This window comes from Leptonychotes weddellii, chromosome 4, assembly GCF_054177405.1.
Source record: "Leptonychotes weddellii isolate Sample4059 chromosome 4, ASM5417740v2, whole genome shotgun sequence".
In the NCBI taxonomy this organism is placed as follows: Eukaryota; Metazoa; Chordata; class Mammalia; order Carnivora; family Phocidae; genus Leptonychotes; species Leptonychotes weddellii.
Window position 1 is genome coordinate 153,541,070 of NC_138372.1, and position 12,519 is coordinate 153,553,588.

The window sequence follows — 12,519 nt, forward strand, 5'->3', positions numbered from 1 at the left end:
TATACAAACACACATAGAATCACCACACATGCAACCTCTTAACTGAAAGGAAGTGCAGACTGAAAAAGGTGTGCTGTACTCATAGTGTGTTTACCACAAATGACAAATGAAACAATTTTATCTAATGATGAAACTTTCTTGGTAAAATCTGAGCAAAGTACAATTTTTTTTCTCAATGTGCATAATAATTGTATTCCTGGACAAGTCAGAATTATATTAAAATTGTGCAAAAAATATTTTGTGTTTCTATGTAAAATCAAATTAGGTTCTAAGCTAACAGCGAACAGGTTTTTCATCTGCAAGAATATCCCACAGGACCTAGGAAAAACATTCGGGATTTAGGACAATTCTTTATGAGGCCACTGTCCCAGGAAAATGAGAGTATCTAGCATCCCTAGTTCCTGCTCACTAAAAGCCAGTGACAATACCACAACCCGGTCCTAAATTTTCCAAAAATGTCTTCTTGGGGGTGGTCTTTCTCCTGTAGGAGACCCACTATCATTTAGTGTCATTACAAAATCAATCACTAGGTGACAGTATATACCAAAGTATTGAGTATTTTTGTTGCCCTTACAGCATTAAGAACGTCTTGGGAGGTGAGCAGGACTGGGATTGGAGGACAAGAGGACCTCACATTTATCTGTAATGTTTGATTTCTGTCACTACAAAAAAAGATGAATCAAACATGACAAAAATATTTAAAAAGGATGTGAATTATGACAGATGAACATTTTATTTTCCCTCTACATTTGTTTTTCCCTTCTTAAAGGATCTGTCAACAGAAATAATACTAACCCATCCATTTGCTTCTATTCACATAAAGAGATTAAAAATCATGGCAGCTGAGGAACAGAGACTCCCATTAATGGTTAAAAGCAACATAAACCGGGGCGCCTGGGTGGCTCAGTCGTTAAGCGTCTGCCTGCCTTCGGCTCAGGTCATGATCCCAGGGTCCGGGGATCAAGCCCTGCATCGGGCTCCCTGTTCGGCAGGAGGCCTGCTTCTCCCTATCCCACTCCCCCTGCTTGTGTTCCCTCTCTCGCTATGTCTCTGTCAAATAAATAAATATAATCTTTTTAAAAAAAAGCAACATAAACCTTCTGATATCAGGAGAGGCACAGGGAAGAACAACACAGTGCTCGAGGGAGTGTGAGAGGACAGCACCCAGAAGATGGGGTCTGAGTTCATCTTTCAGATCAGGTGGGAACAATACTCACGTATACAAAGAGGCAACCCCACCACCCATAGCTACCTGTTATTAAGCTTCAGAGTTGACAATATTCTTTCACACATTTTATTCAAGTTCATCTTCTCACATTGCAGCTTACCCTTAACCAGTACTCCTAAAAGTGTGGGCTGCCAACTGGTGACCTTTTTCCTTTATTGAGAGACACTGAGACATTGAGAGAAATGTTTATAACAATTTGCCAATCTGCTATCTGTTCACCACAACAATAGCAAATTGGGCTGTGTTTTGTACATTTAAAAATTTCATTTCCATTGTATTTTACCAGAATGTCAAGCTTCAGTGGATTGAAAATACACACGCGCGCGCACATGCGCGCGCAGGCCCAAACACACCTGTTCCTCAGTTTGAGAAGCACTGGCTCCAAGCCCCAAAACAGCCAGAAGGCAGAAAGCAGGTGAGTAGGACAAGCTGGAAGAAAAGGCTTACATTTAATAGTTCCCACCTGTAACAAGTGTGCTCATTAAATTTTCTTTAATCCTCCCCAAACCCCAACGAGATTAGTAGTATGATCTTGACTTTACAGAAGAGGGCAAAAATTAGAGATAATAATGAACCTGCCCCAATGGAGCTAAGAATCAAGCCAAGGTCTGTTGGAATTTTCAGCCCTTCTAAGATCTTCACACTTGGTTTAATCACCATGTCAGTGCTTATCCCTCTTCCAGAAACACCTGTAGATCACAGTCTATTCTGGGAGAGTTGCTCCTGAGCTCATAGGCTGTGTGGGTGCTCACATGTCCTCAGGAGTCAGACCAATCTTTCCCTAAGTTAGGAAAAAGGATCTGTCTTCTAACCCAGTAGAGCATGGTGTGTCTCATATGTCAAAAGAAAGATTGAAACAATGATAGCAAACAATTCCCACTTTCCATTCACATGTACAGACACCGAAAACCCTTCTCATCAAGCAAGAGAAATAAATTCTGCTCTCTCTCACTGGAGCAGTACAAGGTGTTTTCCGGACTTGAATTTTTTTCCGTATGTCAAGGTGCTTTTTTAAATCATAAACTTTCATGATAAAAGTTTTTTTATCATGATTTTTTAATTATGAACTATTAAACAAGTATTTTGCAAAAAAATATTTCTTTTGTTTCTCAGAAAAAGTTGCCAAAATTTAAATGAAAACACAATTAGATTTAAAGGAAGAAAAAACAAGGCAAGCAACAATAGTGATGATTTACAATATGTAGCCAGAGCTTTTGGATAAAACAGTGTTGAACAATGGATAATTAGAAAAGTGTAATAACTTAATTTTTTTTCATTCTGCACTTACAGAAAAGCTTAAAATCATTAAATAAAAGAGATTTAGGGGGGCCAGGTCTGCAATTCTCCTTCATTTTCCAGGCCTACTAATAATTTAAAGATTAGAGATGATGTGAGAAAAGGTGTTTTGTCTTGCACCAAAACCGGAAGGATAGTGAGTATAAATACTTTTGAATAGCAGAATTGGTATAAAATATACAAAGATAATTTGCTTTTCAATAGCCCTCTCATTTTCATTTTTATTCTGTAGATTTACGACAAATCTGCAACTGAAAGATTGTCTTTCCATATGGTATTCACTAAAAAAAATTTCACATTTACTTGTAAAGGTGCAGAGACTTGTATACATGCAAGAATTATAAAAAGCTGCATAAAATGTCAACACACAGGTATCTCCTTACTATAATGACCTCTGCCATTAGCATTACTCGGTTTTCCTGTAGACCAGGCTCTGACCCTGCATAAGACAGAATAACAGAACATTTATTTGGTATTAGTCAAAGTTCCTTCCATCTTCCCCGGAAAGTCAACAATACCATTATATCCCCGTTTTAAGAAGCAGTCTTTTAAGAACACAACTCTGAAGCCAGAATGTCCTGGGTTTGATTCTTCTTGCATTTATTATGTTTGCCTTGGACAAGTTACACCATCTGTCTGAGCCTGCTTCCTGATGTAAAAGGAGGACAATACCCATTTTATGATTTGTAACAACAACCTGAAGCATCTTTAATGCAGTAGATGTCAACAAGTGGTATCCACAGTTATTTTTATTTTGTAAAGGAAGAAACTGAGGATTAAGCACATAGGTGGGAGCTGGGTCCCAGGTCTGATTCCCAGGCCAGCGTTCTTTGTTGATTACACTATAAGGTAAGTAAGCTGTCTTAGGTGAGGGGGATTGGGACGAGAAAAATGCCTAATTTCACCAACCCCTGCAGTGACGTGTATATCCCTATATCCCTCATTGTTCACTATTTAGCTATTTTGTTATTATTTTTACTCTGGCAATTTGGAGTATAGACAGTATAATAAAAATACCTTCACACTTGTCTAGTAACCTCCTGGCCTGTCCCCAAGGTCCCACGGCATTAGCTGTGTGGGTAACGACGAGCGAGGTCACCTACCCGACCTCCACCAGCACACACACCGCAGACCCACGCCCCGCCCAGATGTTTATATTTTCCCCCTTGGCCCCGCCCCCCGACCACGCGGGGCTCCAGCCACCGCCCCGAGCTGGAGTTCCTGGAGCCTACTTGCCTAGCACCTCAGCCTACCCACAGGGATTCCCCCTCCAGCCAATCGCGTCTGAGCAACGGGACTGCCCCTAACAAAGATGGCGGGGGAGGCCTCGGCGGGGGCAGGCTGATTTAACACCCAAACCCAAGGCGGCTAGGGAAGACAGTGGTAGCGGCGCGGCCCGACCATGGAGGAGGGCGGCAGCGGTGGCAGCGGTGGCAGCGACAGCAGCACCAGCGGGAGTGGTGGCGCGCAGCAAAGGGAGCTGGAGCGCATGGCTGAGGTCCTGGTCACCGGGGAGCAGCTACGGTAAGGCGTGGGGCAGTGCCGGTGGGCGCGCCGTGGCACTGCCAGCCTGTGCCCGCAGCAGCCCGGCGCGCACACGCGCGTGGCTCGTGCCTTGCGACTCGCGCGGGGCTCCGGGACCGCTGCGGGCGCGTGGACGGTCGGCGTCGCGCCCCTGCCTAGCCGGCTGCAGCCGGGCGCCCTGCGACTCGGCACCGGCGCGGGGCTCCGAGGCGGACGCACAGCAGCGGGTGGTGTGCCCTGCGCCCCGCGGACGCGCCGCCACCAGTCGCGCGCTCCCTCTTCCCGGGCACCTGGCGCTGCCAGGCCTCTTGGCTGCCAGGCGACCCCGAGTGCGTCCAGAGCGCGAGAGGGTGGGTGTGCAGCCCCATGCTGCCTCCAGCCCCAGCCTCTTGACTCCTAGATGAAAGGGCCAACCCAACGATTGACTTGAGGTCTTCCTCTTTGCTGGCAAATCCTGCTGCACTCCTCTGACGCTCAGCGTTTTCGTCTGTAAAATGAGGCTGATCGCCGGGACTCCCTTGACGGGGTGTTATGGGGGCTAAACCCCAGGTTCTGAAAAACTACCTATCGCTACATTGGCACGTCCCCGTCAATCATCAGTGGCGTCCGCGAGGGGGCGTGGAGGCACCTTGTCCGGATGCCCTGCTGCTCTGCCAACTTCCCTAGCGCGCACATTTTGGAGAGCAGAGTCCATCGGCCCCGGGCTGCTGCAAGAATTAGGAATTGACGGGTCTCACCGCACCCGGGACAGGCAGTGAACCCCAGATCCCCCCGCCCCGCCCTTACCACTGGCATCCCATCCCGGTCCTTCTTGGATTCATGTTTGAGTAATGTACTTCTATGGCCTGACCGGTTCCGCAGCTGCCCGTCGTGTGGTCATAAATCAGTTTGCCAGGGAAAAAAACAAACCCTGGCTCTGAAGCGTGCCGGTCCCTGGCCCAGCTGGCATGAGGCGCGCGCCTGTTCCTTCTAAGGCTTGGCCTGAATCTCCAGGCTCCTTTTGGTTTCTAGATGCTGTGTTTCAGGACCTGAAGGAGAGAGAATCTTTGCAAAGATCCATGAAGGTTTAGTAACCACCCTGCTTGCAGCAGTTAGATTGAGGAAGTAAATATTGGAAGTCCGAGTTTGTTGAGTTTAACGTTACAAAAGGCAAATTGCACACTTCAATCCCTTGATGATTTTTAAACGTATAGTCAAAATTAAAGGGAATAAAAGCTTGTTTTTCCTTCATCAAGAGCATTTTCTAATTGAATAAAAATCAAAAGCTTTTCTGATTCAATCTGAAGCATTTGCTTTTTAATAATTTATTTGCTCCTCGTTACTGTGTCATCTTTTTCAAAGTCCTTATCCGGTAGTTTTAATGTTTTTTTAAGATTTATTTATTTATTTTAAAGGGGGTGAGGGGAAGGGGGAGAGGGAGAGAAACTGAAAGAGCCTCCTCACTGAGAGCCAGTTGAGGAGGGGTTGGATCTCACCACCCTGAGATCACGACCTGAGCCAAAACCAAGAGTCAATTAACCAACTGCGCCGCTCAGGTGCCCCTCATTTCTTTTAAAATAACAAATTGAATGGTGCCTGTCTTTGTCCAGGAAGCACTTTGTCCCTCAGTAGGCAGCTTAAATGCCCTTTCCTTGGGGATCTCCAGAGCAGTTGTTACTCTCCTTTTCCCTAGCACCCCTCTGTACTAAAGTAGGTTTGAGGGCCCCACTTAGCTTGTTGGTAGGAAGAGAGAAGGCTCTTTTTCATTCAAGAGCCAGACCTGGGTTTGAATTTCTGCTCAGCCACTTTGTAGCCAATAGTCAACATTAAGTTGTTTTCAAAACTGACTTTTAGTCAGAGTGGATCTTGGGTTTGCTACTTACTAGCCTGGGACCTTGAACAAGTTACTTAACTAAGAATACTGGGCAGTAATGGAACCTATCTCATAGTGTTGTTATGAGGATTAGATGAGCTAGTGCTTAGAACAGTGGCAGGTATACAGTAAGCATCATGTCAGCATTAACTATTATAGCTCTGTGACTTTTGACCAGTTAATTCACTTCTCTGAGCCTTTGTTTCCTCATCTATGAAATGGAAATGAAGATTAGTACTTCATAGCGTTGTTGTGGGAATTTGCCCTTGAGCTTCTGTATGAATGAGCATTCAACAATGGTTGCTGGAATTAATCAGTATTATTGGTCTCTTTGCGTCACCACGTGTGACTTCCAGCCAAGGGAGATCTGGCAGGAAGGATTGGGTGGTGGTTAAGAACACAGGGTATAGAATCAGGCTGCCTGGGTTTTTATCCTGCCTCACCATTTAATAGTTCTGTGACTTTGGGGTCAGTTTACTGAGTCACTCTCTAGGCCTGTTTCCACATCTCTTGCAAGAATGTTGTGAGGATTAAATGAGATGATCCGGCTTAGAAAATGTTCACTATTTAATTTTACTCTGGAAAATTATAATCACTGCTTTTTAAAATCTCAACCATGTTAGCACTGTGTCTAGAGCATAGTTATTACTTAATAAATATTTGAATGATGAGTGCATGTGATTAAATATACTACATACAGTACAGATGATATATTCGGAATTTAGGGATTTCAGTGGCTTCTTGATTACTGGAGGAACCTCTCATAAAGGGGTGGGACTGCAACCATCCTTGCTATCCCTGTCACAACGTGTCCTTACATCCTTAGGTGCTTTCCCACAGTCTGATTGGGGGGACTTTGTGATGTGCAGGCCTCCTACCTCTAACTGCTTCCCATACAATTCCCTTTGTCCTCTCTTGCTTTCGCACTGCTTTCTTGGTCGTCAGAGATAAGGCAAATGAAAGTGATAAGGAACTGGGACACCAAGGATTGGGATTTGAAATAAAAAATTTGGCTTCCAGGCCCAGCTCTGTGCATTTTATTTATTTAATGCCATACATATACATATATATGTATATGTATATATACACACACATATATACATATATATAAAATATATATTTTGATATAAAATAAATATACTTATTTAATGCTATGTATTAAATATAATATTAACTATTAGTGAAACACACATGTACATATGTATGTATATATTTTTAACCATATTCCCTTGGTCATGTCAGCTGCTCTGGGCCTCAGTACTCTTACCTGCAGAATGGGAATTAATTATATCCTTCCACAGAAGATTTGTGGTGTTGAATCAAATGGGCTAGAATATGGGAGGGAACTTTGCAAAATAAACAATAAACCAAGATTTAGTTATTGTTATGATTATTATAAGCTCCAGCTGTGAAATTGAGGGCTGGCTCCACAATCCTGACACTTTGAAGGGCAGTTGGTTGCATAAGGACATGAAATTAACTAGCAAACTTAGAAATATCTCCTGCTTCCTTTTCCAGCCTGACTGCGGGGTCCTTTTCCTAATCTCTTCATTCTTTCCCTTTTCATAAAAGATTTTACTTCCTTGCCCAATGTATCTTTATGGTTTTGCATCTTTAAAAAGCATTTGGATACCACTTTATACTGACACGATGGCTGTAAGAAAAGAGATAGTAACAAGTGCTGACAAAGATGTGGAGAAGTTGGAACCTTACACTGCTGGTGGACAGGGAAAATGATGCAGCCACTTTGGAAAACAGTCTGGCATTTCCTCAAAGATAAAACATAGAGCTAACATTTGATCCAGCAATTTTACTCCTAGGTATATAGTCAAAAGAAATGAAAACATACGTCCACATAAAAATGTATACACAAATGTTCACAGCAGCATTATTCATAATAGCTAAAAACAACAGCTCAAGTGTCTATCTGCTGATGGATGGATAAACAGTGTGCAGTATATCCATGCAACAGAATATTATTTGGGATAAAAAGGAGTACAGTACTGATGCATGCTACAATATGGATGAACCTTGAAAATATGCTGAGTGAAAGCAGACACAAAAGACCACATATCATATGACTCCATTTATACAAAATGTCCAAAATAGGCAAATCTATAGAGACAGAAAGTGGTTGCCAGCAGCAGTGGGGAGGGATCATGGAGGGTGAGTGCTAATGAGTATAGAGTTTCTTTTGGGGATGATGAAAATGTTATAAACTTGTTTGTGGTTATGATTTCATAACTCTGGGAATATACTTAAAATCATCACATTATATTCATTAAATGGATGAATTATGTGGTATGTGACTTATATCTCAATAAAACAAAAATGGATTTGGATGACACATTTTATTACAGAGTGATAAAAGACAAAATACTGGAAGTTTTATTTTTTTTAATTTTATTTTATTATGTTATGTTTTAAAATAAACGTTTGCTTTTTTAATTGGCCAAAGAATGCAATGATATTTATCACTAACTCAATAACATATTATTACTACACCAAACGGAACTGATATTTTACATATATATTTTTTATAGTATCATTCTTGATACAGAACAGAAAAGGTGCCATGAATAGTCGAGAAAATCTCAGAACATTCCTAATTTGAAGATAATTAACCATACATAAATCATTCATGAATAAAGTTTCATATTATGAATTTTCAAATCATTTGTTATTTTTATGTGTTCTATGTATGTCTTTTATCTTGAAATTTGCCATGCAGTCATAACTATGACACTCTAATTAAGACACCCCAAATCCACATCATGTTTCCTCTCTAGGATAATCCCAGAGATACTTACCAAGAAAGTGGTTTGTGATAGAGCGTCGAAATAATGAAGCCCAACAATATCACTTTTCTCTTTGTGTTGATTGTAGGCATGGTAATAGTAACAATAAGACTCACTTATATGGCCTTTAATACCTGCCAAGGAGATGTATGCATGAGTGTATATATACGTGTATACATATATATGCCTTTAATATATATACCTTTAATCTGCATAGCAACTCCTTGTAGAAGATATGCTTATCACCCTCATTTTACAGGTGAGAAAACCGAGGAGCAGAACATTTAAACTAACTGGCCGTAGGTTATCCAGCCATAAAGTGGTAGAGCTGAAAGTCCCTGCACTTAGGCAGGATGCTAGACTACAACTTAATGGTGTTGTCAACTAAGCAATTTAATGATAAGACAAATGTAAAATGGAATCCTTGTATAAGACTTACCACATTCGGGGCGCCTGGGTGGCTCAGTCGTTGAGCGTCTGCCTTCGGCTCAGGTCATGTTCCCAGGGTCCTGGGATCGAGCCCCACGTCGGGCTCCCTGCTCCGCGAGAAGCCTGCTCCTCCCTCTCCCGCTCCCGCTGCTTGTGTTCCCTCTCTCGCTGTATCTCTCTCTGTCAAATAAATAAAATCTTTAAAAAAAAAAGACTTACCACATTCTAGTGTGACATCTTTTTGCAAACAAATAAGTAGACAAATGATTTTTTCCATTCTATTGGGAAAAATCCAATTTATTTCCGGAAGTGTTTATGTTTTGACAAGATAGAATGGTCACTTCCTCTACTAACTATTAAACTGGATCTTCCTTGCCATGTGGTTTTGAAAACTTGATTTGGACTCCACTCGTTCTGAATTTGTAATCATTTGATGCGAAGATAAATTGCAGTTCACAATTTTGCTAGCTGTGGGGATGGAAGTGGAGTGGGGAGGAGAATTAAGAAGGTAATGAGGAATGTTTAATTAAGAGAGAAAATGTTTCAAGCATTCCAGTTATGCTCATCTACCTATACTAAATATGCTAATTACAACAATCTTGTCCAATCACTAAAGTGGGTTCCCTACAAGCAACTTACTAGGCAATGAGTTTTAGCCAAATTGTAGGAAATTGTACTTCTTTCAAATTGTTTGATGTATTTGCCTTTTTGCTATAACAGACTGCCTTTCCAGACTCTCACAGCCTTGCTATTGCTTTTTTCATAAAAGCACGTTCAATAAATATTGAATTGTTTTCCTGAATTTGCTTTGCAAGTGTTAATACAGTATGCAGATAAAAGGTAAGAATCAGCTCATTGAACCAAAAACCAAGCTACAGTAAAGTAAATAAGAGCTAAGGAATTTAGAGCATGCAAAAGAGAAGAAGGAGAAATAGTCCATTTCATTGCATTTTGAACTTAAGGAATTTTACATTTGGCATGGAGATTGTCTTGGGGGTACCCCCTATTGGAAGCCATTAATATGGAAGCTTAGCTCTAGTAGACACTATAACTGAAGGGAATAGCAGAAAACTACCACCCAGAAGCTACTACTGAAATCTAGTGATCCAAACAGAAGAAGAACACTTCTGTTCTTCTCAAGAGCAGAAATATCCTGGAGTCAGGAAATTACTGCCTATTTGGATAAAGAAAAGGCAGGGTGCTGTAGGAAATAGAGTCACTGTATTTGGAGTCAATGCAGAAAAGCCTAGTGTGGAGTATTGAAATGCCTTTGAATCAGAGGCTCTTCCAACATACAGACTCTGTTCCTGTGAACATCTTTTCTGCTTCACAAATTGGATGTGAGGGCAGGGTGCAGGACCCTGGTACAGAGCAGACCCTTGGTAATGACTCATTTCTTACCAGCAGAGAGCATTGGAGGTACTTTGTCATGTTTTGCAAAAAAAAACATCATGCAAATAGAAGACATTTAGTAAGCACTCCATAAACGATGGTGGAATTATTTTATACCCATATGGACTTATTCTCATGTACATCTTTTTCTGAAATGACTGGTGTGTTAGTTGTTAACAAATAACCTTTTTGTGTTTTCTCAAAGGCCAATACTGATAGTTAAGTTATGGCTTCCATCTCTCAGAATCAATAAACCTGAAAATAAGGTAAATAACTCTTAAAAGAAGAGAATGTAAGGGGAAGAAAGATCGTTCTCCTCTCCTGTTGTTTCCAGTATTCATTTGTATCAGGAACTCACTTGCCTTTATTAAGTGGTGGCTCTTAAGTGGTTGGTTTCTATGAGGTCAGTGATTAGGAAAAGACAGAGAAAACAATGGTCAACCCTCTTTCTACATAGTAGGTCATCACACTTCTCTATGCTCCTCTCCTTGTCCCGAGGAGATGTGGATTCTAGAACTGAGATCCTTGTTCCAATATTTATCAGCCTTAACCATACTTGGAAGGAAGCTCATCATGTCAGTGACTGGTTTTTGTGGATTATTATATACTTGGGGGACAACAATGGAGACACCTTGGGGCAGAGTGCGTTTAGCGGGCCAGACGGCGTGCTTGCAAGCAGCTGTTCCTGGGGGCCGGCGGGTGCTACGGGATCCCTTTTCCTCAGGGCTGACTGGAATGGCTCCATCCTGGAAGAGTTCAGAGAGAACCCTGACTTACTCGGGTCTGCATGAAGAATCACTTTTTTGGAGCTTTTACAATACTTAGAAGGTTGGATAAGGAGAGATGAGATGAAGGGAGAGAAAACGCATGCGGGAGTGTGGGACAAGATGTTCTTTTGTATCTGTAGTTTGCAGATGAACAACTGTGGCTGGGGTGTGGCAAGAGGGAATGAATGCCAGGGCCTCCAGCTCAGGGAAGCCCACGGCAGCTGAAGGGGAGGTAGGAGGAGGAAGAAGGTAGTTAGCAGCTAGTGGCATCAGAGAAAGTCTCAAATCTGTCCACCCTTACCCCTCAGCTGCTACTTGTGGTTCTGTTGGTGGTGCTGGTTGCTTGCTTATTAGTTTTAATGCTGATGACGCGTTCTCCCTGCAATACTCGTACCTACCCATTTCTGATTCTGGTATTTGCCCAGAGATTTCTTTTATTGAGGCAAGCTGTGGCCCAGCACCCCCCTAGATCCTGGCCTGATGTAGATCATCCACCTTTGAGGGCTCTGCTTTGGGTGGTGGGACTATTACTGCTATAGAGAGCTGAGCGGGGGGCATTGCGGGCAGATCAGGCAGGAGTCAAGGACAAGTCCTAGCACAGCAGCTCCTCTGATCTTGACTTAAGGTGCGAGAAACAACTGAGCATTCTGATGAACACTCTCCCAATAAGAGGGCAAGTCTCATTTCATGCTCTCCTGTTTTCATTAGAGTTGGTTTAGTCACTGCATTTTATTATGTGCGAAGCTTGGCCATTTTCTAACAAGCTGTGAAATTTGGGAAGAATACGCTGTGAGTGGTGTCTTGACAGAAGTAGCAAGAAGGATTGGAAAGGGGGTAGTGTAGAGATATATAATTATGTGCAGGTCTAAGAGCAACTATTATCTTATTCTTCAAAGAAGAATATGTGAAAGTGCAAATTTACCAAGCAAGTATGTTAAGAAAGGATTGTTTTTTTTTCGCATTGAAGAAGAGTTTAGTACATATTTCCTTTGTGTATCCTGGGTTAGTTTGCTATTTACAACGTGATCCTCTTATAAGATTTGCCCACTATTTTCAGGCCCATACATTGAATGCAGCAAAGTGTGAATTGCTTGGATTGTAAAAGTAATTTTCCTTTCTTCTGCTTCCTTTCCTCTTCCTAGGAGGAAAGGAGAATGGAATAAACTTGGATCTTCTTTTCCTTGAGCTGTTCCTGAAGTTCTACGTACCTTTTTACTCTCTAACTTTTCCATA

The 12,519-nt window shown here is 42.0% G+C and overlaps 1 protein-coding gene across 2 annotated transcripts in view; it reads left to right on the forward strand.

Moving 5' to 3' along the window:
- The first annotated feature begins 3,724 nt into the window (after positions 1 to 3,724).
- DEPTOR (DEP domain containing MTOR interacting protein) overlaps positions 3,725 to 12,519 on the forward strand; it is a 125,913-nt gene continuing 117,118 nt past the window's right edge. The window contains exon 1 of one of the 2 annotated variants that reach the window (XM_081816470.1): positions 3,725 to 4,048. In XM_081816470.1, the coding sequence (XP_081672596.1) occupies positions 3,927 to 4,048 (122 nt within the window). In that variant the 5' untranslated portion in view covers positions 3,725 to 3,926. The remainder of the gene's footprint in view (positions 4,049 to 12,519) is intronic. The other variant, XM_081816471.1, reaches the window with a different exon arrangement.